At 44.6% G+C, this 27,920-nt stretch overlaps 2 protein-coding genes across 2 annotated transcripts; both read left to right on the plus strand.

Annotated features, from left to right (window-relative positions):
• The first annotated feature begins 2,124 nt into the window (after positions 1–2,124).
• On the plus strand, positions 2,125–3,830 carry tmem230b (transmembrane protein 230b). The gene is made up of 3 exons (XM_061768578.1): positions 2,125–2,417; positions 3,134–3,256; positions 3,355–3,830. Exons 1-3 carry the CDS (start codon positions 2,322–2,324, stop codon positions 3,493–3,495), a joined length of 360 nt encoding a protein of 119 aa, XP_061624562.1. The 5' UTR covers positions 2,125–2,321; the 3' UTR covers positions 3,496–3,830.
• A 1,450-nt stretch (positions 3,831–5,280) lies between these two features.
• Positions 5,281–27,479, plus strand: igsf9b (immunoglobulin superfamily, member 9b). Its single transcript, XM_061768581.1, is given in 24 exon segments — positions 5,281–5,491; positions 5,573–5,720; positions 6,085–9,260; positions 11,095–11,301; positions 17,757–17,903; positions 18,506–18,657; positions 18,838–18,955; positions 19,215–19,356; positions 19,615–19,760; positions 19,847–19,989; positions 20,065–20,205; positions 20,298–20,414; positions 20,512–20,662; positions 20,756–20,867; positions 20,942–21,117; positions 21,198–21,436; positions 21,599–21,683; positions 21,775–21,945; positions 22,035–22,071; positions 22,273–23,183; positions 23,186–25,565; positions 25,708–25,880; positions 26,037–26,248; positions 26,420–27,479. Coding segments are annotated over 21 exon segments (6,009 nt in total). The 5' UTR covers positions 5,281–5,491; positions 5,573–5,720; positions 6,085–9,199; the 3' UTR covers positions 26,237–26,248; positions 26,420–27,479.
• Positions 27,480–27,920: the final 441 nt, after the last annotated feature.

Below are 27,920 nucleotides of genomic sequence, written 5' to 3' on the forward strand. Positions count from 1 at the left end.
TCTCCGCACCGGAGAAAAACGCTCCCTGAGCTAAGCATTCACATTGATGTTAATTGATTTACACTGACATTGGCCTTAATTGGATCAATTCGTCAGATTAAAGAATGAATGTGCAGAATTTGTTTGTCACTTAACAGAAGACAAACTGAAGCGCTATCATATGTTATTTTGGCGCAATCACGTTCCGGAAGCCATTATACTCCTTGGGGGGTGTGACCTTCGCCCTGACACTGTGAAATGAAGGTGCCGGGCTGCGTCATCTGGCTTATGAAGCTTCTGGTTTTATGACAGCTGTCCACCTCCTCACACGCTCGCACCTGAAATAGAGACAGCCAAAAAACACTTGAGTATCATATCATATCGGGGTAGGACGGACTTGGACGGAAACAACAATGTAACTAGCGTTTGAATCATTCATAGAATTGGCATCTAAGTTCATTGCATTTTTACCATAACTACCGCAAATCTTTCTAAATTGCCTTCCTTTTGGATGCACCTGTACTGTACATCCTAAAAACAGGGATTTCCTTTTCCAAACTCGTATTCAAGCCGCCAAAAATATTACTTGTACCGTCCAATGAAGGAGCACATATATCTGCCAAATGATTTGTCTGCTGTGTGCGCGCGTGTCGCTCTGCCAACCTAAGAATAACGACATGATGTCTGTGTTTGTGTGTCTATTTCAAAGTGTGCAGCACCTGCATGCGTACCAGCCCACACGCCGCATTAAGCACTTTTTTTTCATGGTACATACGTCTTTATTGGCCAGTTTAAGTGCACCAACCCAATCCCAAATAAATGGATGCAAATACAGTCAGTACTGTAATACAGCATCAAGTTGAAGAGGTCGATTGATTATCTTGAAGAGCTGAGGATCGATTAGCGCGTTCCCATTTAAAAATGAATATATAGACATGGCCGATGCACATATGATTCCTACTTGATGTACTACCTGCAGCACCATGGGGATATGCAACATAAATGGATGATTTTGGGGCTTATATTCCCCTTGAGAGTGAAGTGGAAACTTTCCAACACACTTGCAGGGCAAAGGTGGGCGGAGGTCGTAGGGTCAACGCTTCACTGACCACAACAGCTTGAATTGTTCTCGAGAGACCAATTGTGGGCAAATAGGATGTCTTTCATAGAACGTTATACCACGGGCTATTTTTAGGCATGATCAGGGCAATGTCAGTGTATATAAATTGTAATTTTTTTTTATTTTTATTTTTTGTAAAACATGCATGTCTAAGGTGATTCTGTTTGTTGTTTTTTAACATACAGGTGCATCTCAATAAATGAAAATAGAGTGGAAAGCATAATTTATTTCTGGGGTTTATTTAAAAATGTGAAACATACATTATATATATATTCAGTACACACAGATTAAAATGGACAGCTGACAAAAAATTCACCATCTCAAGAAATTAGACTATTAAAGAAACAATCAAACAAATACTTTCAGGAAGGAATTGACCTGAAAAGTTATTTTTTTCCTAATAAATATGTATAATACATGATAATAATACATCACCCGTGTGTTCTGTATTTTGATGCGCAATGGGAAAAGTATTTTATAAATATACAGTTTGAAAACATTAGCATTCATTGAACCTATAATAGGCTCATATTTTGCAGCTATGTCCCTCTAAACAGCGTCCAGACGGAATCTCAGATGGAATATCATCATCTGTGATTTATTATCATCATTTATGATTTATTAGCAAACCCGCAGCCTGGACAGAAACGTTATCTTGTGAGACCGAGTTCGGTGTGATTAAAAAAAAAAGATGACCGGAGAGAACACCTGCGGAAATGAACACGCATACACTCATACAAATCCCGAGAGCGTTTTTGCAAGTCTGCAGTGTAACAAAGGAGAGCGTGTGGCAGTTGGTCTTCACTACTAAAGACTCGACAGCGCACTCCAGCGGTTGAGATGGCACAGTGTAGTTGAAGAGGATGTGGAAAATTTTGATTTTATTCAAATGTATTATTGTACACGTGTACTAGTGTAAAATGTATGTTTTATTTTAAAAAAAATAATTGTAAATATGGTAGATATGTAAATGTAAATATATTTGTAAACAATGCTCCCGAGCCAAATGCCTTCTGCGCATGCGTACTGAAAACCCGGAAACGCTGCATAAAGAGAGTGAAAGTCAGCGTCCAGAAAATAATCCCGTCCCGACATGTTTTCTTCTGGGCTTTGTTTTGTTATGTACCGCTAGCCAGGCCTCCGAATAATGGCCATCGTGTTGTCAGTGTTGCTGTAGGTAGAAGTCGACACTATTAAACAGGCTTTCATTAGCAAAGCAAAGATGCCAGCTCGTAGTGTTGTGTCCAACGGCGTTCCTGCCAGTACTGTGAAGTACTCCAGGTTAGCCACTCATGACGACGGCTACATTGATTTACAGGTACAGTGGCTCACAAATTACATGATTATTGTTTTGTCTTATTTTCTTATTTCAAAGTATCTGTGTCGCCAGGAGTCGATGCAATGACGTGGCCTTTATTCATTTATTTATTTATTTAGTTTACCCCGTAATGCTAACGAGTGTCATTTGTACTCTTATACACAAGTCACAAAATGTTTGTGATTTACAGCTTTTAGTTTGATTTCAAGATGAACATAAGATGCACTGTAACATTTACAGGTGACATCATTTGAATTTGTCTGAACTTGTCCGTTTGTTCAATGTTTCAGTATTTCTTGCACAACTTGCTGTTCTCTAACAAGGATTTGAAATGTAAAATTCACAAAAGGTGTTTGATCTTTGATTAGGCCAATAACATTTTCTGGTTTAATTAAAACTGACGTGCGCAAACAATGTTCTTGTTTTTCATGCCGCTTACATCCCCAGCAATTATACACACAACCTTCGCGGCTAACAAAAGAATGGGCATCGCTGTTGATTTTATTTATTTACACTGATTTATAGTTCCCCAAGCGCAAATTCAAAATACACACTTGCGGTTATTTTATGTTGCACAGCACACAGAACAAGATCACGCATGTGCAGGCCACGATGCGCATTCAAAGCTCGTGGCACAAAAAAAAAAAAAAGTCTCTTTGCGTTCAGAGTATGAGTGAGAAAAGTGTCCTGAAATGAATGTTGTTCTTGTGTCACAGTTCAAAAGAAGTCCACCCAAAGTGCCGTACAAAGCCATAGCGCTCGCCACGGTCCTGTTCTTAATCGGCTCGCTGTTAATCATCATCGGCTCACTTCTCCTGGCAGGATACTTTGGAGTCACTGTGAGTAAAAGCGTTTTCACCCTGTCACCAAAGTGAGGACATCTGAGATGGATTGCATTGAAATGATGATGATTATTATTATTTCCAACCTTTTCCAGCACTCCGACCGCACCATTCCCGTCCTGGTCATAGGAATCCTTGTTTTTCTTCCTGGAATTTACCATCTGCGAATAGCTTATTACGCATCGAAAGGATACCCAGGATACTCCTACGATGACATCCCAGACTTTGATGACTAAATGCGTTGTGTCTTGAAGCAGAACGACGTCCTCAAATTTCTCACACGTCCCCGCTCAGTGAAGGATGTAATTTTAGTAGCTTTTAAAAAAAAAAAAAATCTGTTCGCTTATTGTTCCTTTGCTGATATGAAGCAAATATTGTGTGATACATGTAATCGTTTTGTTTTCCAGTAAATTAAAACATCTGCAATTTATGACTTAATTCATTATTTTTTTTTTGATTAGGTGCTTACCTTATGCTGAGATATTTACATGGAAACTTCTTTTTCCTCACACGACAAAATGGCTGTGCAGACAATGTAGCGGAATAATGTCAAAATAAAAGATGACTTGTTTTTGGCCCAAACTGTAATTGTGCACTACAAACAGCTACTTGATTGTAGTGTAATTATGACTTTACTACTGCATTAGCAAGCGTAAGTGACACATTTCGATGTACAAATTCTTTGTTACTGTGCTTCAGTAGATTTTTCAGGTTTCTTTTTCAGTATTTCTTTTCCTGGCCACTTTTTACTTTTATTCCCTAGATTTGAAAACAGATGTCATTTCTACTCTTTTGTCAAGATAGTCTCTTTTTTTTTTTTTTTTTTTTTTTGGTCAACCTTTGAGGATGAAGACACAGCGTAAATAAAGAGAGGTAAAGTCAACCGTGGTTGAGATTTTGTTGGACTGATTGGAATCTCGGGGACAACAAAGATAAATAAATGGGGACAGCAGCAATTTGCTACAATAATGATTTGTGTCAAATCTATTGTCTTAAACCACAGTCTAAAAACCACGAGCTTCTGGCGTTCTAACATTTCTAAGGGGGAAAAAAAACAAAAGGTAAGCTGTATTCTTGCAGTTGTCATCATTGGCTAATTTCAGCAGTAATTAAATTTCAGCAGCCTTAGGTCGCAGGAGGAAACAGATAAGGCGCTATGAACACATGACGTCAGTTATTTTTATTGGATACTAATATGTATTTAGAACGTGTAGCTAGCTTTTCATGAATTGTATGATTAGCTTTCATGCCTGAAATTGTGACGCATCAAGCCAGTGGGCTCGTCACCCGCGTTTTCTGAATGTCTCGTGTATTTAAGACGCCGATATACCGTATTTGTGTACATATCGAGAAAATCGCGGTGGAGCATTTTGCTCCTCTTGGGCTCCAAATTAGCCAACTGAGCGCGCGAAATCGCGTGTGTGTGTTTTTAAATATGGCGTCAAATGTCAGATTTCTACGTTTGTTTTGTCTTCATTTGGCGTTTGGGTAACTGTTATAAATCTCGGCCTGCGGCAACAATCCCCCAACCTTCTGGAGACTTGTTTGCCTTTTGTTACGTCGGAACAACGACTCTTAAACTCTTCTTTCCCACGAAAAGACGCTTTTGTGTGAGGCGCCCAAAAAGCCGCTGCGTGAAGCTCACGATGACTGGCGGCTAGTCGACGGAATTGCGGTAGTTTGTCTTCAAAATAAAAGCGTTTGAAGTTCACTTAAGACTGTCTCTAGTGAGCTTTCATACAACGTACCTACCCTATTCACCAATGTCTCAGTATATAAAATTTTTAATATTTGTATAATGTGTCATACCCTGCAGCGGATTGTTTATTTTTGTTTATTATTATTATGAAGTTAATTCTGAAAGCTGTAACAGGAAGTAGCGCATAGTGCGTTTGATTTTGCGGGTATTGACTGCGCTTCGCTGCGATGGGAGGAGGGCGTCTTGCTAATGGGAGGCGAGAGTCCGAGTATCAACATCGAGTTTGGCCTGAAACGTGCTCGGTGCTTCTCTCTCTTTTTTTGCCCCACCCCCCTCCCCCCCTCGTTGAAACGAGCGGCCACATGAAGGGAAGGTGCACCGTGTAGTGAGCTTTTCTTCTCAGAAATAGTATTTATTTTTGTTCCCCAGCATGACTTATGGTTTGAGCTACTTTCAGCCAGTTTGAATTCAGAAGAGTCTTGTTATAAACGCGAAGTTTAAATGGACTTAACTGCCCGAGACTGGACTTCATGGTTGGTTCTTGAATTTCTATCCTTGGAAAGTCTGATCATCACGAAGGACTAATTTATTTTTTAATTAATTTTTTTTTGCAGAAAATGTGACTACTTTTCCAACCCGTTGAAGGTCTTTAAACGCTATTTCACAAAGTGATGAAATGAACTTGAAGTGAATCTGCAAGACGAGTCGAACATCCATGGATTGAAACATTCAACTTCCAAGTGCAGAAGTGCCTGAAGCAAGGTAAGCAAATGTGCATGCAGCATCTTCTGCGGCCATTCACTGTATAGTGAACTTTAAAAAAAAAAACTCAAGCAAAAAACAGGATTAATATCATTGGTATTTCAACATTATTGTTCCTGCCTAAAATATAACATGAATGCATTGTGTCATAGCACCATAGTTCATGTGAACTAACATCATGTTAGTAATCTTGTCATCTCCAATAGTTGTATTTTGAAATTTTTACCACGACCGTGGCTTTTGAGTGACCACGGCTCGTCGGATTGAAAGCGTGAGAAACGAGTAAAAGGGAAATTGTCTTTCATCGCTCTGTCTTTTCCAGTTGACCGAGTCAGACAAAAGATGCGCCTGTTGTGATTTGCAGGAGCTCCGTCTGGGTGGTGGCAAGGAGCACTGAGCTGCACAATGGAGTGAAGGGGTGCAGATGTAAAGGGCTTGTTGCTCATTTTCACACGGGCCGGCGTCATCTGCCTGCTGCAGCACACGCAGCTATGTGCAGTCTTGCCTTTTTATTTGAAACACAGAACACTCACGAATCAAGTTTTTGTTTTTTCCTTTTTCCTGTGTCGATGCGGAATGTGAGAGGCTCACATCATTCCTAACGCCTGTAATCCTTTGTGTTGTACCACAGGATTTAATGGGGGATGCCGTCTGACTGCAATACCCGACATATTGCTTTCATGTCCTCACTGTTTGCGACTCAATCCGACGCCAAACAGGAGGCAACGCGCCGCATACTTAAAAAATTAAATATACACGTTTGTTGCACGACGGGAAGCGAGGTGACGAAGTCGTTAGCACGTCTGCCTCACAGTTCTGAGGTTTGGAGTTCGAATCCCGGCTCTGGCCTTCCCGCGCGGCCTTTGCGTGTTCTCGCCGGTGCTCGCGCGGGTCTATCTAATAAAAAAACACGCAGGTTCAGTTCATCGAAGAATGCGGGTGTGAATGTGAGTGCGCATGGTTGGTCGTATGCGATTGGCTGTGTACCCTGTGACCCTAACGAGGCCGGGCACTGTAGAGAACAGATGAATGGGTGTTCTTCCTCTATATTTTTTGTTAGGCCCCGTTAAAAAATGCTCAACAGTGAAATGGAGCTCAGAAGTGTCTTAGTGTAGTTGCGGTTTTTAATCCAAGGTTCTCCTGCTTATCATGTCTGTAAAGTAGCTTAATGGCACTGAGCTGACCCCCCGCGCTTCGGGAGCAGGTGGCACAAGGAGTTACAACTAGTTTCCTACGCTGTCGATTTGTACGATACAGCGATCGCACTTGATGCCAAAATGTCGTGAGCTCAATTTCTGTCCGCGAAGTTGATAGTAAAAACATTCCATCATTTGTCATGAGCAGTTATTGATGCACGCTGTGGCGGTTCATCCACGCACAGCAGGCCTCCCGCTCACGGGACCAGCGCGCCGCTCGTGTGCCCGCTGCCTGCCAAGCTCATTTCCTTTTGTGCAAGTCAAAGTCAATACAGTTGCAAAAGCGGGTTGCTGTGCCATGGTACGCAAGCCATAAATCGATTGTTGTACAGGCTGGTTCGACTAGTCGTGGTTGGATTGATTGTTTACAGTCATATAATAAATGAACATAAGAGAGTGAACGAATGAGTGAAGTTTGGAATGTTCACTGTCGCTATTTTGAGTTTTTGATTTGTGACGGGTGACGACTTCAAAATATGCTAATGTGCCGTTTGTTTCGATGAGCGTTTGTGAGAGTCAAGGTGCGACCGAACGAGGTGTTTTAGCCTCTGTCGGTTGTGAGCGTTCACAAGAAAAGGCAGCGCCTGCGCTTACGGCAAAAAGACCAGGATGACAAGTTTTATCTCGTGTTAAAGTGGAGGAGAGAGTCAGTACGTATCGTACGTAGTCACGAACGCTTATCATACTTATTATACTTGCAGCGCTGTTGGGAATGTTTAACTGGAACATTTGGAGATCGACCTCGTACGCGCCAAGCGAAATAATTCCGGCACATACAAGAATCACTGTCACACAGTACAGTTCTTCATTTTCACCAAGTTGGAATAATTGTTACGCATCAATATTTCATGAGCTTTTGCAGCTGTGGTGCCGTGACACACTTGCGTGCCGCCGTCAGATATCAGCAGGGGGGCCGCGGGAAGTTGTCCAGTTTCACTGAATTTGTCTGACACCATTATTTAGGAATTACAAACGTATTTTTCTTCATCTATCTATGCCAGTGACGTACGGTGACAAGCAGATCGATGAAATGCTCTTCCATTTGATGGCAGAAGGTTAAATGAACCTGTTGCCATTCATACAACAGAATAAGGACATGGCCTCCTGCGAGCACATCACCTTTGTGTTCAATGAAACAGTCCAAGGTTTCACACTGAGTTAGTCCATTTGTGAGTAAAGTGAGACAAGTTCCTCATTTCAGTATTCCTGCTTTTTGGCACATTTTTGTTCGGTGGCGAGACTTTTGCAATGTCAATTGGGTGGCTTGGCTCAATAAAGGTTCGGAAATACATCTATGGAAAGCAGCTAGCAAGGTTAGATGTGGAAAATCAGACATCAGCAGACATCATTCAATGTCCTTGATGGGTCTCACCATTTCATCTCTAATTCGATGAGACTATTAACACTCGGAGCAGCGGGGTAGGATTAGTGGAGGTGCCACAAATATACCACCCAGAAGGCTAAGGCATGACTAGATCCAAAGCAATTTGTGTCAGCGCGGTTAGCACGTGCTGCAGGTGTATCAGCTCTTTGGCTTATGTTTGCTCTTTGGGAGCTACTTACATTGAGTTTAGGGCCGTTTATGGCACCGAGAGGTCTGCAAATGCATTTGTTAGTTTGAATTAGCTGCTGGACTGAAAGGTCGGGTCTCCTGTTCACCGACAAGTGACAAAGCAAAGAATATTTGATTTTGTTTTTGATGATTTGGTGTACGGCGCTGTTTCTTCGCTACTCATCGACTCATGTTTCAGTCGGCTGCATCTGTCACGTGTCCAGTTTCAGGCTAAATAGGTTCAACGTTGACATTTAGTGCAGCTAATATGGAACACCTCAACTACTTTCAAAGAATAACAACTTTCTGATTTTGCTTGAAAGACTGTCAGGTTGTTAAGATGGAATTCTGGTTACTGAATGAAGTAACTGGAGAGGAGCTTGATGAGGCCCTTGAGTAGCTGCAAAGGTTCTTGTTTTAATTTGACCATTAAGTAGGTCAATAGTTTGCTCTATTCTTGTATGTGCACCTTTAACAGTCAAAGGCGAGAATATTTGTTGTATATCATCAAAAAAATATCTGCGCGACTAGCTGGAAATGTATTTTGCCTTCATCCAACCCCAACGCAGACATGCATTTTTTAGTTTTTTTGAGTAGTTGCTGTTAATTTGAAGGACTACATTTGAAAGATGATGCGGCGTCTCTGTGATTTGCCAATGGCTGCAGTATTTTGGTACGTGCGCTCTCGCCTCGTAGGTTGGGAGATGCGCGGCGCTGTCTGACGGACGGCCATGGGACTGGAGAGACGGCGGCGTCGGGCGATCACCACCGCTCTAGCCATCTTTCTGCTAAGTGAGTATGCGAATCCAAGATGGATTTTTAGTCTTGAATGCAAATAAAATGCATGTATTTTATAGTCTTCATTTGTCTTTGTCAAGCTTTTACATGAAGACAGGTCAATAATTCAAACAGCTGGAATTGACAACTGCTAAAATGTTTGTTTACGTTGCGTACAAGGACTAAAGCAACCCAAGCACTAAACCGTACAATAATGTACTACATTTTAAGCCGGGAACTAAGCGTATTACATTGCATTACATTACCAATGAAACCCGTTAACTCTTTTTTAAGCACACTTGAAAATCAGAATAAGAGCATCATTTTAACTTTGGGTTTTCATGATTGAAGATTTTGAGCTTATTCTCATTTATGTTAGCGTTCAATGACAAAGCGGCGCCGGCTCTGGCTATTTACACTCGGTTAAAAGACTAGTAGCTTGTGTTGGTCACCGTGCCTTCATCGCTTTGCCAAATTGGCTGCCAAAGTCAAAGCTTCGTTCAGCTGTTGGCACGTGTTGCTGTTAAACTGTCCACGCTCGGTGTAGGCAGCGGGACGATGAGCACACTGGCACAGCTCCCTCTGTTAAGAGGAAGGGTTATAGCACAGCAATTCGCTTAAATGACGGAGAATTGGGGCCAAAATGCAATTTAAATAACATCTCTGGGTGTGGAATTAGATCAATCTGGGATTTACGCTGCTCTCCACCGCAGGCATGCTTCTTTTAGTGCATGCGTGTGTAAGGGGGGGTCGGGGGATTGATTGCGCTGGTCTTCTAAACGTGTGTGTACCCCAGTGGGTGGTGGGGAGGTCGGCTGGAGAGAGCACACAGCCGAGGCCTGAGTATTCCCCCCCTGCGGGATTAAAGCCATGACCAGGCCAGATGAGCAGTAGAGCAAACACTGGCACCCGGTAGCGCGCACGCCCACGTGAGCACATGGCGGCGAGGGAGTTCGCCGAGATACAGAGGAGAGGCGACTCCAGGTGCCGCTAATGGGATTGCAGTGTGTTTGCCACCGTAAGATCTCGTCACCAAATGGCACATCCTTGTCTTACAATCCCCGCGCGGCACGTTCACAGCGAGCGCCGCGCGGGGAACTGCTCGCCCAAGCGCCGCTCCAAATTGTGAGCGCTCCATTTGCTTCTCTCACCCCAAAACACATTTAAAGACAATATTTGTACAATAGTAAGCACTTCACCCCAAAGTCTGGCAGCCATTACTCGCTTTAAATGGCTCAAAGGCTGTCTTTGGAATTCAGTCACACATTTCCCTATGTAGGGATTTTTATATAGTAGGCTATAAAAAAATGTTTCTGAACACCACTGGGGGCACGCAGTTAAATATGGCATCGCTGTTGCACAGTTACTGGATCACCGTCTGCTGGTTCACCTCCCAAAATAAATAGTGAGCAAATCAATTCTAACATCATGTTGTTTTAAGATGAGTGGAGTTTATATAAGCAATACAAACAAAGCACTTTATGTCCATCCCCGTTGTGATGTGTTGCTCTACTCATGTTAAAGATGTTTTTGCACCACAACTCGTGAATTTGTATCATGCGGAAAATCAAACAATCCCGTGGAAGTGGAAAATCATTTTTCTGTTCTGCGCAATGCATCCTGGGATATGTTGGATTTTTTAGTGAGCGTTGTTTTTCATTCCTTTTCAAGATGCATTGTGGGATACATTACGAGCGGTATAGTCGCCACACATTGGAACGACACGACAAAATGGCAAACTCACGATACTGTATGGGGAACTTCATGGTGGATAGGGTTTGATTGCTTCCCGATATTGTGCGTGTCTTTTTGCGCCCATGTGCTTTATCATATCTTCTCGTTTTGCCAGGTGTGTCGCGAGGTTTGTCATCAGCGGTTCGTGGCAGAGAGGGGGCCTCCGCGGAGCTGGGCTGCAGTCTCGCTCCAGAATCGAAGGGCGCCGCCAGCCCAAACCTCTTCCCGTTGCACGTGGTGGAGTGGGTGCGGCTCGGTTACAGCGTTCCTATCCTCATCAAATTCGGAGTGTACGCTCCTCGAGTTCATCCCAACTACAAGGGTAAGATCTTTTTATCTCGTGTTAAATCTTTTTCTCATTCACTAAACAAAGGACATTTTACCGTCATAAATGTTGTCCCCGAACGGGAACTTTGAAACTTTGGAAATTGGCCATGAGGCCTTTCGTCAGTCGTTTGAGTTTTATTTTGCACGCATTCAAACAGTGAGAATTGAAGCAGGTATTCAGTCTGTGGATTTCCTGTCTGAGCACAAGCAGTGGGAAAAAAGGGGCGAGAATGCTTATGTTTAAATGGAGGCAATGAAAGGGGGTGGGGCAGCTCTGCAAAGACCGAGGGGGAGGGTGCAAGAAGCGCTGCGCACGGTGGGATTAAGAGTGCAGGTGGGGGCTCGGCGTTTTTTTTTTTTTATTAGTATGCAGAGGGGTGACCCAGTAAGAGATCGCGAGTGGAGGAGGAAGGATGAAGCATGGCGGATAATGGGAGTTTTCTTGCTGGAGCCCTATAATCCCGTCATTGTCTGCGCCTAAACAAAAGACAAAGAGGGGTATCACAACCTCCCTTCGCTTTAGAAAAACCAACAGGACCACTAGGACACCCAACATCGCATCCTGTCCCAAATAGGTCATGGAAATGCGCTCGGACGCTCACGCGCTGTACATGTGCGCTGCGTTTGACCGGCAAAATGTCGACAAGCCCCTACGGTGTCGTAACGTGCACCTTTGTGGAATTGATCGAGGGAGGGCAGGGACAGCCACAAACAGGCTGCTTCCACTGAGCAATTGGGCTACATGTTATGCATGTTAGGCCGTGAACGACGCTATTGTTTCTGAGCGGTCATCTGATGCTTTTGCAGCCCTGACGGAGTAAATAACATTCTCCGGGACATCCCGGTATTTTGGCGCAGCCATCCCGTGTGTGTTGTTATCTCCTTTGAGCGTTCCGCCTCCCCTCCCACTGGAGGCAGATGGCAGCATGTGAAGCGTGTCAGCGTTGCTGCTCAAATGTATCTTACCCTCCAATTACAGTGGCGGGGGTTTTACGATGACTGTTGAGTTGGTGGCAGTTTCCAGAACGTTGTCCCTACTTGTCTGAGATCGGCAACTTAAACCGGGGTGGTACTGCTACTTTGAAGTTTCAAATCCCTAAATATAACCGTAAACTTAGAATTTCCCTGCTGTTCAGAGGCGGATTTACACAAGCGGTAGTACGGCGCCAGACTAGACTACATGGAGTTTTGTGGTCCACCTTTGGTACACTCAGTGTAGGTAAATAAAGCTGTACAAGCCTTTTCAAACTTTGCCTCACACTGCTCCGTCTCAAAGTGAAATTAAAGAGCAAGCGATATCCAGCGCGACTATTTGAAGCCATTAAATCGATGTATCAGGTATTTGAGAAGACTACAGGACGGCATCCTTCCTGTGACACCAGTCGTGGTGGTCCGCTTCAAGTGAATCCGAAAGGTATTAGCATCCCTCAGCCCTCTCGCGTTTCACATCCTGCATGCCCCGCAGCGCTGAACATCAGTCAACACACAACAGAGGAAACGGCCAGATCAACTCCGGCTGACACGCTTTTATAGTCTGTTTGAGGTGAATTTGTTGAAGAAAAAAAAAAAAAAAAAAGGGGGGGGGGGTCTGATGGTGTCAGGCAGGTTTACTGTTGCAGCGTGAGATCAAATGGCTCCCGTGCGCTGAGGAAAATCATGGACCTGAGGCTAGGACAACAATGGGCAAGCCCCCAAGTCTCTGCAGGCCTTCATTATACTCTCAGTGGGCCCTTTGAGCATGGGAGAGGTTCTGGCATTCTCGCACGCACACGCAAACGTACGCACGCACACACCCACACACATGCATGTCCATCAGCATGGATGTCACAAAGACATTATCACATGCAAGCAAGGAAGTCCAAATATTCCAAAAAAAAAAGGCAGCTTAAATGATCAAGTCCATGCAAAAGTATGAGGCAAACTCTTCAGCTTATTCAACAAGAGCTGAGCACTAAGAGTGAAAATACAAGTCTTAAATACACACTGAAGCGATCAGAAAGTCGACATGGGTTAAACAATTCAAGCTGGGAACGGCACAGGACGCTTAATGCTAAGAGCAAACAGTACTCGAGCACAATGTTTCCCAACCTTTATTGATCCAAGGCACTCATTTTATGGTCGAAAAATATCACAAAAAGTAGAAATACTGAAATAATGACGATCTGGTCTCAATTAATTCACAATTTGACTTCTGGGCTTGTTTAGCTGAACACAAAGCTGATATGCTCACAGCAAGCTATGACTTATTTTATTGTACAACTGGCAACGGGTCGCGTCTTCCATCGCATTTAATAATTCTGCCTGTCGCTACACATTGCTGGCATAGATAGATGAACAAAGGTCAAATTTGTAGTTCACAGATAATCATTTTACATCAAATTAAGTCAAATTGGATGATTCGGGACGTCGAAACAGAGATTGAGTGGGAGACTTGGGAGTGTTGAGCGCCGTGATATGAAAGTGTGTAAAAAATCTGTAAATAATAAAGCCATAATCTAAAATGGACATTTTGCCCAAGTTGTACTTTGCACAATAAGTGACAGATGATTTAATACGACACAGGATGCCAATTCTGGATTTTATTATGGAAAGCAGTGTATTCATAAATGTGTTGGAGGTTATTTAGAGGATACAAGCGATCAAAGACAGATTGAAGACCACACATTTTGTTTTCCTCGTGATGAAAAGTTCAGTTTTTTTGTTCCCCCCCCCCCCCCTCAGTTAAGTAGTTTAGCCTTAGGTGTTTGAAACCAATAATCCAAATCCCGTGAGGTGAATTTAGCTGAATGTGCAGTAAATAATATTAAAGACTAAATAGTTTGTTTTTGTTGCTTAAAGTGAAAATCACAATTAGAACAACACCGGCAACGTGAAATTGATCCTCTTCATCCTACAACAACCTTTTTTTCCTGCTACAACTATTCCAAAATAGTATTTGGCAAAGATGTTGTGTTTTTTTTTTTTTGGGGGGCTTGGAGCAGCAGCCAAGTTTTTTTTTTTTTTTTTTTTCACTGATCACGTTTCAGATGACGAGCATAGGCCAGAGTCATGAAAGTTAAAATTCAAGGATAATAAATATTCTGTGATCATGCGTCAATGCCTGTGGTGAAAGTTGGCACGTGAGGCGGGCATGCTTAACGGCGCAGGGGTTAACGGAGCTGGACAGAGTGAGAGGGGCAGAGTTAACTGTAATCTAGATCACGACAAAGAGCTATTCAGAAGAGGCTTAAAGTGATTAGGGGGACAGGAGGATTGAAGAGGGAAATTTGGGGGAACGCGAGGGTGGAGGGGGGGGGGGGGGAGCTGTCAAAAGCGTGGGGCCGGGTCCCAGACTTATGATTGTATTCAAATCAAAACATATCCCACAATGCACCCCTGCCCCGCTCTCTTACGCACATACGGACGGACAAAGAAAAGCAGTGCTGATGCTATTCCAAACTAAATAATCTTTCTTCCTCTCTTGCTATAATGTATCTCACAGGATAATCTCATGAACCGTGTTTCAGTCAAGTTTTGGTGGCAATTTTACATCTTTTAGTTAGACGGAACTCGGAATTCTTTGCTCCGATATGCGAGTTCTTCTCCAGCCTGCAAACCACACAGTGAGAATTTGAGTCTAGCTTCTTTGGCGATATCCACACGGCACCTGTGAATAGGCCTTCCCATCATCTCCACTTGGATGCGCTGACCTGTAGGGACAAGGGTCGGTTTTAAGGAAGCCGGTTCGGAGGGAGAGGAGCGAGAGGATGAACGTGTGCTCGGTCTGCCGTTCTGTCTAATAACGTTTGTCCCTTGAAGTCGAGGGCGTGATGAATGTGTCTGTAGGGGGCTTCGCCTCTTATTGGTTGTCAGCGGATTATTGATGCGCACAATTTGAGTAACCTCTCCACAACCTCTCATTCACTTCCTTGGTTGTTGTTCTTCTCGTATGATGGATGATTGTTAGTGCTCGTCGGCCCATGTAACGCAGCCATATAGAGCTGAGCCAGTTTGAGTTCAAGTTCCAAGACTAGAACGTTAAAAAAAAAAAAACTTTTCCGCCTTTTGTTTGTCTCGAGGCTCCTAATTTTCCCGCTTGCATGTTCAACAAGCCCCTATCCATGCAGCCATGTTTCTACAGCAACTGAATTCAAATCTAAACGGTCTCGTCGCTATGGTAACGAGCGAGCATGCGGCGTGGGGGGCTGTCGTCCCTTTGTCGTTGATGGACAAGCGCGAGGGTTAAACGTCCCAACGGAGGAGCTGCAGTCCCTCAGCGGTGAAATTTTGAAAATCAACACGCTGCCACGTGACGCTGAACCCATGAGATCAGCACTTTATTTTATTTTTTTTAAAGAGCCGTTAGCCATAAGCGTATTAGTTTTGTTTTTGTGATTTTCATGTCCGATTTTCCTCTCAGAGTGCAAATTGCATTTCATTCCATATCCAAGTGGATAGGAAGGATCCTGCGTCGAGAAATAAGAGCAACATGCCTGAGGTTTTCCCTCACCTGTTCTTCCTGCACATTTCTTCTCTCCGTGACCCGCCCCGCTTCTTTGTTCAATGCTGACCTTGGATTCAAGGCATCAGTTTAATGGAACGTCTCGAGAGACGAGTATTGCCCGTCCAAGGCTTGACGAGTTCAGTCAATTATTAAACGTGACCATTAAGAGCAGCAACAGCCCCAGTCAGGAATGCAGGGTTAATTATAAGCCATTGTTGCTCGTCTACACTCACAGCGGGAGTTTCACCCTGTCTTGAGGCCGTGTCGAAAGTTAAATGAGTTTCGTGGCTTTCAGACTCCGTTCCAGACGATTCTCTGTGAGGGGAAGTCAATAGTGAAGACATTATGTTCCTTTGTGCTTTGCTTGCTTGCAAGGTTGGACAACATTTTGTCATTATTTTCTCTCTTATTCACTGTCTGACTGTGTTGGCTCTGCTTTAGAATATAACGTGAGGTGATGTGCCAATCGATTAAAGTAAAGAATTGCAGCTTTAGCTTGAATACCTCGCATGATAAAAGTATAAAAAAGGAGTAAACAGACGTTACAATTAGCCTACATACGACAACTTCCCCCCCCCCCCCCCTGCAAACCAGAATGACGGAATGCTGGGAACTTCCCAATATTTACTCTGTTTACCTTCAAACTGCTTTGGCCGCGGCGCGGTGTGAACAACGTGTGTGTTTTCCCCTCCCGCCCACACCCTCCTGTCGTTAAAAGGGCTGAGATTGAAGGGGTAAAAAAGAGTTCATTGAGAGACAGAATAAAAGGAAAGAAATAGAGGAGGGGGTAACTTCAGGCTGCAGTCACCAGGCAACCGACAGATCAAGTTTCAAAGCCTAGAAGAGAAGTATAAGAAGTACAGGGAAGGGGGAGTGTGCATGCGTGCATCTGCCAGTTTGAACTGTTCCAAGATCGAGCGTCAAAATAATCCACAACCATTCTGATAATCGATTCATCATTTAGTCCAAATACTCAAAATGTCAGCCTCTGAACAGAAAATCATGTCCCATTTCTGAAGTCCTTCCTGAAAGCAGACTGATTACACTGGGTTACAAACTATGTTTCTTCAACTGATTTAGGACATTTTTGCATCGCTGAATCTGTTTCTTTTGTTCAGGTCAGTTTTTTATGCCATGTCGTCAACAGTTCATTCTTCAAATGTTAACAATCTTTGCCTCCTGTAAATTGAATAGTAGACATTGTTAAAAGTCAGCACCTGTAATTTGAATATTATGTCATCACTGTTTCAAATTCCGAGCACGAACCTCCATTTATTTGAACCTCGAAAACGAAACTAGCTGTACATGGAAACAAAAACATGTCGCCATTGTTCAAAAAGGTGACCTGATTGAGCAAAACCGATGTGATATTTGGATTCAGCACATCAAAATTGTCCTAAATGAGCCGCAAAATCTTTCGCAATATATTTCTTGTAGACCAGTGTTATCTTTGTGTTTCGTCAAAATAAGATTTGCCTTTACCGAGGAAAATAATGCTCAACATTTTTCCCCATTTTCTAACCTGAACCGACTCATAATTCATTTGTTTGAGCATTTTCTGCACTGTCAATTTGAAATAATGTCCTGTTTTCGAAAGAAGGGATAGGAATTGATTCTGATTCATCGATTAATCAAAATTGACATATTAATGGGTTAATAAAGTAATTGTTAGTTGCGGCCCTAATGTTGTGTTTTCATATCATTTCAACCTTACAAATCATTACATCATTTAATAATGGACTCTAATTTGAGATAGATCTGCTATCTCTCCTGATGCCATAAATAATGAATTATTTGTTCTAAATATGAGCGGCACAGTTTTTTTTGTTAGTGGACGCAAATTTTACGACTGGCTGTGGCCATTGTGCAACGATGCTTGTGTCATCTCCACCGTAAGCTCCACTCGTGCATGTGCTGACTGCGGCCGTCTGGTCGCGCTGACCCCCTCCTCTCTCGGACCCCCGCAGGGCGTGTCTCTCTGACCCGCGGCGCCTCCCTGCTGGTGGAGCGGCTGACCCTCGAGGACGAGGGCTGGTTCGAGTGCCGCATCCTGCTCCTGGACACCAAAACGGACGACTCCCAGAACGGCACGTGGACCTTCCTCTCCATCACAGGTGCAGCGCGGCAGGCTTTTGCCCAAACGGGAGCCGCTCATTTGCTGGCACTTCCATTGTTGACATCAGAGGCAGCGTGAGGCTAAACCAAATTCACAGTTGTGTACAACATAAGCACAACTTGTCGCAAGAAAACATTTGCCTTTTGTGTGTCCTGAAGGTTTTTTTTTGTTCAGTGTTCAAATTGGAGATACTGGTCACTTATCCTTGTACAATTGTGCCACACAGCACGTGAAGTTATTGAATGTGAGAAGCAGACTCAATCAATGAAAGGCCTCCATGTGGGGCATCAGGTTGCAAATATCCACACGACACTCTTCATTCTTGTACGTAACAGTGGTGCATTAGTGCACATATTGTATTTCATTTGAATACATGCCACAAAAGAATTGGTGACGTAATCCCAATACGAAATGAATCTTGTGTTTAGATTATGTTGCATTTATTTTGATCTTAGATGGTCCAAGAGACGCAAAGAGCAGAAAGACAATATGTAACAATATGTTTTTCTTATCAAACAACTTCCACCGGATCTCTGCTGTATGAGGGCCAGAACCACGACTACCTTTCTATGTAACCAAATAGAAATATGTTTGTTTCAGCTCCGCCGGTGTTTATCAAGACGCCACCAAGTTTTGTGGAGGTTCTGCTCGGAGACTCGCTGACGCTCAGCTGTGGCGCTCAGGGCAACCCGCGCCCGACCGTCGTGTGGCACAAAGATGAGAGCCCGATTGACAAACGTGAAAAAATCAAAGTGAGGGAGCTGACTGTATTGCATTCATACATTTCCATTCAAACCCGAGACTTCTGTGAAAGTTGAAACCTTGTGATTCGATTGCAGCAAATTGCTTTGACGAGTACTCAATAGCCGTCTTGTCCGCTAACTTTTCTCCCTTCCTTTTATCCTCGGGCGCTTTATTTCTTTCTTTCTCAGGTGCTCAACGGTACCTTGTCTTTGGCCTCAGCCACAAGGAGCGTTTCCGGAGTGTATAAATGTCACGTTTCCAATTCAGAGGGCAACCTGACGCACACGACGAAGCTGCAGGTCAAAGGTGAGTGTTGCTAATGGAAAGGGACAAAAGGTGTTCTTGTACGTTAAACACGTGCCGAGATTTGCCAGCGAAACCCGGTTTGGAGCATTTGGAAATGCAGTACCGTAAACAGAAAATTCGATTTGAATCAGTGGCCCGTAGTGCCACCTTCTGTCCGTGTCCCCATATTACAACAATAAGGGACATAATCCGTACAGGTGTGCACTGCACTTGCAACATCGGCTGCTGTTTGACGTTGTCTTGCACTTTGTCAATGAAGGTCCCCCAATCATCATCATCTCGCCAGAGGACACAACTCTCAATATGTCTCAGGATGCCCTTCTGCAGTGCCAGGCTGACTCTTACCCTTCCAACCTCACATATGAGTGGATCAAACAAGGGCAGAATGTTTACCATATTGAGTGAGTCTTATCATCCATAGTAGCATTATTTATCTTGCCAATTATTACATTTCGATGAATCTTATGTCTTACAAGATCAAAAACACAATGATTCCTTCATCTGATTCCGTAGAGAAGCAAAAGATATATATGATTACTGTCATACATACTCATACACTGCAAAGCTTTGATAATACAATTAATTACAGATTCAAATTAAAATGATGTTCTTTCTGATCACAAAAAATGTAGAAACGGACTTTGTTTGTGTTGTCTTAGGTCGCTAAAGTCCAGAGTGAAGGTTTTGGTGGACGGAACCCTTTTGATCCCTAATTTAATCCCAGAAGATGGCGGAAACTACACCTGTATCCCAACAAACGGGATACTGACTCCGCCCTCGGCCTCAGCACATCTCAAAGTGAAACGTAAGAATTCATCTGTGTGAAAAACTAGTCCTCGTTTAGTGCCATAAATCTGTTATTTTGGTTGCAAATTCCCGACTGTATGGTAGACCCCGCTCGAGTCGTACGAATGCCCAGGGAAACCTACTTGCCCTCTGGCATGGAGGGGGTCATCATGTGCCCTGTCCAGGCGGACCCCCCTGTGCTCTATGTGAACTGGACCAAAGATGGGAACGATTTAAATCTCGACAATGTAAGTTGTGAGATGTTACACTACTGTCTCACATCAGAAGTAGAGAGATTATTTTGACATCTGCGACTTATCTAGCTCCCCGGCTGGATGGTGAACTCGGAGGGCTCGGTTTTCATAGCGACAGCGAATGACAACGCCGTGGGCATGTACAGCTGCACTGCATACAACAGCTACGGCACCATGGGTCAGTCGGAGCCCACCCAGGTCATTCTGCAGGTACGCAAGGCTTCTCCCACTGCGTTTTTGCTTTTCCGCGCTTTTCCCCCCGCACATTGCGCAATGTGACAGAGGCTGTGTCTCTGTTCCAGGATCCGCCCGCATTCCAAGTGCCTCCTCGGCCTGAGTACCTTCAGGAGGTGGGCAGAGAGTTGGTCATCCCCTGTGAAGCGAGTGGAGATCCCGCACCGAACATAACATGGAGCAAGGTGCACATTTTTTGCTCATGAACATATAAGATTTGTACAAATGTGTCTGCTTTTTTTGGGTTTTTTTTTTTTTAACGGATTATGTCTCCCCTACCAGATTGGCTCGATTCCCCGTTCTCAATACTTTGTGTTGGCTAATGGTTCCCTCCTGCTGCAGCCTCTCAGTAAAGACCACCACGGGGGCTGGGAATGCTTGGCCTCAAACCGTGTCGCAACTGCCAGCGCAGGCACTGTCGTCATGGTGCTGGGTAAGTGGGTCCGTGTCAAAATGAGCATTTGAAACCGATGTAATGGGGGATTCATCAGCATGTATTTCTGTGTCTTTTCTGTATGTTTCTCAGGTACCAGTCCTCACGCAGTTTCTTCAGTATCTGTAAACACGGAGATCAACCAAGCGAATGTGTCCTGGGTGCCTGGGTTCGATGGCGGATACACCCAGAAGTTCACCGTGTGGTAAACGGATGTTGTACTTTTCATCTCGCGACGTGGGAGTCCAGTGGCTAATATTTCTCTTCCTTTGAAATCAGGGTCAAGCAGGCGTCAAGAGGTAAACACGAATGGGCGTCTTTACCTGTGCCCACATCCAAGAACTACCTGTTGGTCAGCAGTCTTCTGGCTGCGACCAGTTATCAGCTCAGTGTCCTACCTCAGAATAAACTCGGCTCTGGACCCTTCAGTCAAATTGTCACTGTAAGAACCCGAGGTTTGTGACTATTTTTGCAGCCTGCCATTTTTAGCCACTTTTGTAGTGGCATGGGCATAAATCTTTCGTTCCCTTCCTAGCTGTGCCGACAGAAGCCCCGACTGTCATCGCCACTCTACTCACACTGGAACCGCCCATCATCTTGTCCGCTAACCGGACCAGACAAGGTGTTCTCCTCCAGTGGTCACCGCCTGCGGATCCATCCCCTCCGCTGACAAGTTTTGTGCTGCAAGCTCGTCGGAATCAGGGCCAGTGGCTCGTCCTTAGCAGCAACATCAGTGCCAATGAGAGTGAAGTCCTTGTACAGGGACTGCTTCGCGTAAGGCGTATTTCTTAGTATCTGCTGGCTCTTGAGATCAAACAGGGTTTGCGTGCACAGATGCTTTTTGATTTCATGTCTTACTATCGTGGTTATTTCTAAACGGCATTGTTGATGCTCAAGTTGCTTAAGATGACTTCATCAAATCTTCTTGTCTCTCAGGACTCTCGTTACGATCTGCGGCTGATGTCCCACAGCAATCAAGTGCGCAGTGAACCGAGTGATTTTGTCAGTATATCTACTGCAGGTACAGTCAATTACAGAAGTTCAAGTTTGCATATTATTGCAAAATACAAATGAAAACTTGACTAACTGAGATCTGACCGATCGGGCGACAGGGATGGAGGTTTACCCGCTGAGCCCGAGTTTCTTGGAGCTCGCCCCTGGGCCTCTCCTGGCAGGTGTGGTCGGAGGAGTGTGCTTCCTTTTCATGGCCATTGTGCTCTCATTGGCAACAGCTTGCTACATGAGAAACTGGAGAGAGCGTCGGCGCAGGAAGAGACAACAAGGTGAAGCAGGATTGACAAATATAGGCGCAAAACAGTATATAAGCTCTTTAATTGGACAACTTTTTTTGATGACGATGTTCTTGTCATAGATGTTCCATCTGCTTTCCAGAAGAGTCCATCCATAGAGTAAGTGTCCCAATTGATTTAATGTGTAATTATTAAATGTTATCATACGGCTGACAGAAAGAAAACTGCAAATACGTTTAAATTGTTGTGTCTCATGTCGTCAATATGTTTGTTTTAATTCCTTCCTGCATAGTTCGTACGTTCCATTTCCAAAGTGTTCATCATGATCATTTTATATTCTGTCTGTGTTTTTCCCCTCAGTGCTCGCTCTCCTCCCCGCAGCCCAGACAGTGTCTTGAAGCTGAAGCTGTGTCCTCCTATTCCCTTCTTCCCTACCTCCTCCTCACAGTATGACCGCTCCTCCTTCGATAAAGGCAGTCGAGGAGAATATCAAGACCAGCGCAAGCAACTTTTGGCTAACTCATCTCCGCCGCCGCATTACACGCTCTTCGAGAGCCACTTGGGGTCCCAGGCTCCCTCTCCAACATCTTTGGAGTCTATTCACAGAGGCCCAGATGGACGTTTCATAATCCAACCTCTGATAGAGAGTTCCAGCCCCTCCAACAAGAAAAATTTGAAGGACATCTTGCAGAGTAATGGTGGCGCAAGTGGCTCAGGAAGCAACCGGACATCGTTTCGGGACTCCCCAAAATCAAGTATCTTAAGTTCCGACAAGGACGAGAAGAAGGATTCTCCACTTAGCGTGGATGTCCTGGAGCTTAGTAGGCCTTCCTCCTCTCCTGGAAGAGTGCGGGCCATTGCTCGGAATTTCTCCCGTCATGGCTGCTTTTACTCTGATGAGGAACATGGCTCGGAGAACCTCCTGGAAAGAGCGAGCTTCTATTCAGACACCAGCGAGAAAAAAAACTGCGATTCTCTGAAAAGGCATCGCACGCCAGCCCGCACTGAAGACCTTTTCCCCATTTTGTCAAGGAGAACCTACATTTTGGATCGAGACGCAGACCGACCACAGTCCTTAGGCTATCAACCCATGGCCAGTCAGCTTACTGATAATAGCACACTAATCACACAACTTGATAGTGAACTGGAGAGCGACAGCGTCAAAAAGTGCATCCAACTGGCCAAGGAGAGGGAGCAAATGGAGCGTGAGCTCGCACGCTATACAACCAATAACAGAAACCAAGATGATGGAAAGAAGGCCCTCAGTGTAGCATTGCCCAGTCAGATGAAGAGCCCGTATGGAAACTACAAGATGTTACGCTCCGTCAAAAACACAAGCCCTTAGGCCACACGAGTCGGCTTGCAGACTATCGACGGGCGTGCTACTTTGGGAGCACGAGTAGTCCCACGGACAGAGTTCCTACTTCTCACATTGAGTGGGACATTAGCCCCGTTACAGCCATAACGAAACTTGTTCCAGCAAAGAGCCAGTGGGACATCACGTTGGCAGTATTACAGCAGTTACAGCGTTCTCATTCGGGTGCAGAAACTGCAGAGGACTCTCTTACTCTTGATTCGTCACATTCTCAGGTGACTCAGAACACCTCCCTTCCAATGCCTTCATCAGATGTGACATTTGAAAACCCCACCGTTCCATGTTTAGCGACATCGCCCAGAGCCAAGTCGTTGAGTCCTCACAGAGATTCGGATATGTGTAGTAAGTCCGTGACACACGGGCTAAGGGAAAACAGTGTTGGAGGTGCACCCTCTCGGTCCAGGAATTCATATGCTTATGGAAGTCGGAATTGGGATTCAGCTTCTCGAAGTCCTTTGGTCTACAGTAAGCGTTCTGAAAGTCCAGCTTTTACTGTTTCAACATCATACGCAGCCACAAGGGATCCCGGTCCCTCAGGTATCTCTACCTTACCCTATGAGCCTCAAGTTCAATCAAATGCCAGAGACAGCGAGCATAAAGGCTGCGATGAGCACCAAAGCTTTGAATCAGAAAGAGAAGGTGTCCGAGCACGCTCCAGGAGGAGTGAAAAATGTCTTTTCTCCGATAGTCCCAGCCCCATGTCAACATTGACTCTTGTAGAAGAAGCTGAAAGTCAACGATCCCAATTTTCTATCCCCAGGATGTCAGGGCCATTCAAGACCAAGCCAGCTGCATCTCCTCCTAAAATGTCCTCAGTGCAGACAAGTGCGATTCTGGAATACCTGAGCCTCCCAGGTTTTATTGAGATGAGTGTAGATGAACCTGTGGAAGAACCTGAGCTTACAGACTCTACTGGACAATGTTTGGACCAAAAATCTGGAGACTCCATAGTGGTTAAACCTGATGTAGTGCCTAAAAACTGGGAGGTTCATGTCCAGGAATTTGCAGAAACTGAACCAACTAAAATGAAGGGTTGCTTTGAACCATCACTTTTGCCAGAAAAACATGGCTGTCAGCCTCAGGTTGAAGCAAGGGAGTCTCTTCTTCGAGTAAGGTTTCCGGACGACATAAGTCCACTATCGGCGGCTCCAGAAAAAACAAGCAAACAACTATACAATGAAAAAACACAGATTCGGGCTGAGACTAAAAACACTGAGTCAAGACTTGGTTCCAGACCAGCTCATACTTTGCTCAGTGCCGCGAAAGGCATGGTAGATATCGTGTCAAAACATTCTCCCAGCTTTGTGGACAGTAGTGAGCCTTTATCAGAGCAAACCCAAAGACAAAGTTCTCAGGGCAACAGGACCAATAACATTGCATCGCGAATAAGTCAAGCCCCGGTGCCATTTCTGAAGAAATCCTTAAGCGCCGGCCCTTGTAGAACACGCTCAGGTATGGGACCACCCCGACCGTTCCTTAAGAAATCTATCAGTTTTGGTTCCCCGAGATGGGAGCACTTTGAGAGCCCGAGGACATACATCTCGGAGAAATGTTACTGGGATGAGTTCCCAAAGCCGGAAGTCAGGGTGAAGTCTTACAGTTTAGGTCGCACTCCATCTTCCTTTCTCAGGCCAGGTCCTTCCTGGAGAGAGTACGTCCCCCTCAGGCGTCCCACCATGGGGAGCTTAGAGAGACCCCCGTGTGCACAAAGATCCAGTCCTTCCTACTTCACTCCTTCCATGTACCCACCCAGAGAAAGCTCACTGTCTCCAATGTCAGAACACTGCGAGCCACGAAGGCAGGCGACCGTTTTCCCTGATTCCTCAAGGTGGTCGCCCTCCTATCCAGATACACTGAGGTCTGCTCAGTACAAATATTTCCCCATGTCCACCTCCATCCCAGTCCCCAGTCATCACCCTTGGCCAGGACCCAGACCAGAGAACGTGAGGCTGATGGACCCCAGAACGGGGCCGCCGAGGTCCTACCTTCCCAGAGGTATCAGCTGGCCCTCACCCTACTGCATGCCTTTCCCTCAGAGGGAAGGGGACGCTTACAGACAGGCAGAGCGAACGATGAGGAGGGCGGGCGAGACCGAGCCTCGGGAGGTCCGAGAAGGTGGCAGGGCCAGCTATGCCAGTCAGAGCAGCGGGCGGGGCAGTGCCGGCTTCTTCCGCCAGTCACTGTCCATCACTCCCACACTGCTCAGCTCCCCCGAAACCACCGAGGAGAGTCAGCGGCACAGAGCTGAGCTGGACCCACCTGAGAGGAGATCGAAAAGGTGAAACGTTACCTCACGCGGAAAAAGACGACAGACGGAACGTGGAGGGATTGATTCTTGTTGCCAAAATGACACTGTTTTCGTCTCACTTCCTGTGTATTGCTGTTGTATCATTCTGACACTTTGCTTTTGTGTATTCCAGTAGAAGGAACACATCAGTAGATGAGAGTTATGAGTGGGATTCTGCTGACGCATGTGTGGACTCTGAAGTCCTGGAGGCCTTGAGGTTTGATCAGTCACAAGCAGATTTTCAGACAAGCGCAGGGAGGCTTGCGTGTGGTCAACCTGCTGGCCTCCAGGACCAAAGAAACAAAGGTGATGTCAGTTTCTTGATCTTGTTGCATGTGCCAATGCGAGTGGCGTTAAATGTGACGGTGCCGCATGTGCTTGCCCCTTACGTGCTGTGATTATCGTGAGCTTTTTCCCATAACCTCCACCCATGCATTACCTGTCCCCCATGCCCTCCCCCAGGCCCGTCTCCCCCAGCCTGCCCAACTGTTTCCGACCCACCTTGCAGCCAGTACCGCCAATCCCTTAGCGAGGCACGTTTCAACGCTCTCCGGCAGGAGTACCGAGAGTACAGGCGGGCTCAGAAGTCCATCCGTTCCCACGAGCCCTACCCCGCCCCTGGACACGATTCGGACTCTGACACCAACTCAGCGCTGCTCTAGAGGCACAACTCGGTCCGTCACTCTCTGGCTGCTCTCTCTGCCTCGATTTCCCTTCATTGCTCCTGCCTGTCACTCACACCTTTTTATGTTCAGCAGACTCGTGCTTGCATGCAAATTGCGTAAGAAAAAAGTAACATTGTTCAGAGCAATACTTCAATGCTGCGATGCTCTTTGTTTCCACAGGTGCGCCTGACAAAGACAGCGAGTAGCAGACACCAGCGATGTGAACAGTCTCACTTGACACGTGGAAAAACTTAAAGACAAAAGCTTCAATCGTCTGTTCGAGCCGACTAAAAAAAAATAATAATACAATACAGGACGGGAAAGCGATTTGTCCACAGTTGTCATCTGATGGTGTTATCTTGTTTTTGTTTCTGCTGAGAAGGGATTACTTCATTTCATAAACGCTTGGGCAACTGCGTTGGGGTTTTGTTGACAATCAGACACAGAAGTGGAAACAAAAAACTGCTTTAGTGTAACCAGCAGCTCACAAAACAATGAAGGTGTTATTTCAGGTTAAGATTTTATTTTTTTTTTCAACTAGAAAAAAAAGAACGCTTATGACAATTATTTTGTTATTTCCAAAACGGAAATGTGTTTCATCCTATCCTCTCCCCTACTACTGACATTCTTGTACTCAAATCTAATATAATTAAAGTTCTTCTTAACCTTTAGTTCAAGCACCTCAGGGCATTTGGTGATGTTAATTGTTCTTCTAAGTCAAGACAATTGAGTTTTATTGGCCCCCTTTCGCTCCCATTATTATCTGTTGAGATGTGCAAATCTCGCATTCTTGTCAGAATTCAACTGGAATGTATTTATAGTTGAATGACACTCGGTCACCCAGGAAAATGTTGTTTGCCTTTTTCTGCTCTGACCTTTGCTCACATGTTTTTTGAAGTGAGTTCTAATATGCAAACATGTTTACAATTCACTGATGTGAAGACAGCACTGTGAATGATTCAGTCTTTTATAAACTCTGTTCCCATGGTTTTTGTTTTTTTTTGTTCTCGTTGTTGTTCCTTACAGAGAAATGGCAAAAGCTGGTTTGGTCACATGGAAAGCTTTGACATTGTAACATCATTTCAGAATTGTTACTACTAAAATAACCCCAAATGAGAATCTACATCTGCAGTGATGACTTTGGAGGTTTTGTTCAAAAGTTCTATAGATTGTTTTGTTGCTTTTATATGTTTGTAATGAATAAATTGCTTTATTTGGAAAAAAAAGAGGTTGTAGATCTTCAGTCATTATTGATTTCATACTTTTATTTTGTTATGTCATGCAAAAAGTAGGGTCCCTAAGGAAGTGTGGAAAGTATGGAGAATGGAAACTTGTATGTATTCATTTTAACTGTTACGACAGCTCTAGTTTATAAAACAAAAAATGATGAATGTCTAAAAATATATATCTTGATCCTCATTTTCTTTGTAAGACTCTTGGAAGTGCAGCGACAATGTTTACGTGAGAGCACACAGTATTAAGCAATGGTCTAGGGGAATACTCGATTCTGATTGGCTCACTTCGAATGTCTCAATAGTAGTTCATGACAAAATATCCTTCCATTGTTGCAAATGAATGTGCAGCGCCCAGCTTATACGAGCAAACACAACAACCTGACAACAGTCAGACTTTCTGATAAGTAAACGTGAAGTACAATGAAGACAGAAATTAGCTAATTTAA

Source organism: Phyllopteryx taeniolatus, chromosome 3 (assembly GCF_024500385.1).
Source record: "Phyllopteryx taeniolatus isolate TA_2022b chromosome 3, UOR_Ptae_1.2, whole genome shotgun sequence".
Lineage (NCBI taxonomy): Eukaryota > Metazoa > Chordata > Actinopteri > Syngnathiformes > Syngnathidae > Phyllopteryx > Phyllopteryx taeniolatus.

What these genes read in the sequence shown, in the direction of transcription:
- tmem230b (XM_061768578.1), top strand. Translation starts at nt 2,322, where the DNA reads ATGCCAGCTCGTAGTGTTGTGTCCAACGGCGTTCCTGCCAGTACTGTG. An exon ending in ACGGCTACATTGATTTACAG is followed by an intron (nt 2,418 to 3,133) that starts GTACAGTGGCTC and finishes CTTGTGTCACAG; the next exon opens with TTCAAAAGAAGTCCACCCAA. An exon ending in CAGGATACTTTGGAGTCACT is followed by an intron (nt 3,257 to 3,354) that starts GTGAGTAAAAGC and finishes AACCTTTTCCAG; the next exon opens with CACTCCGACCGCACCATTCC.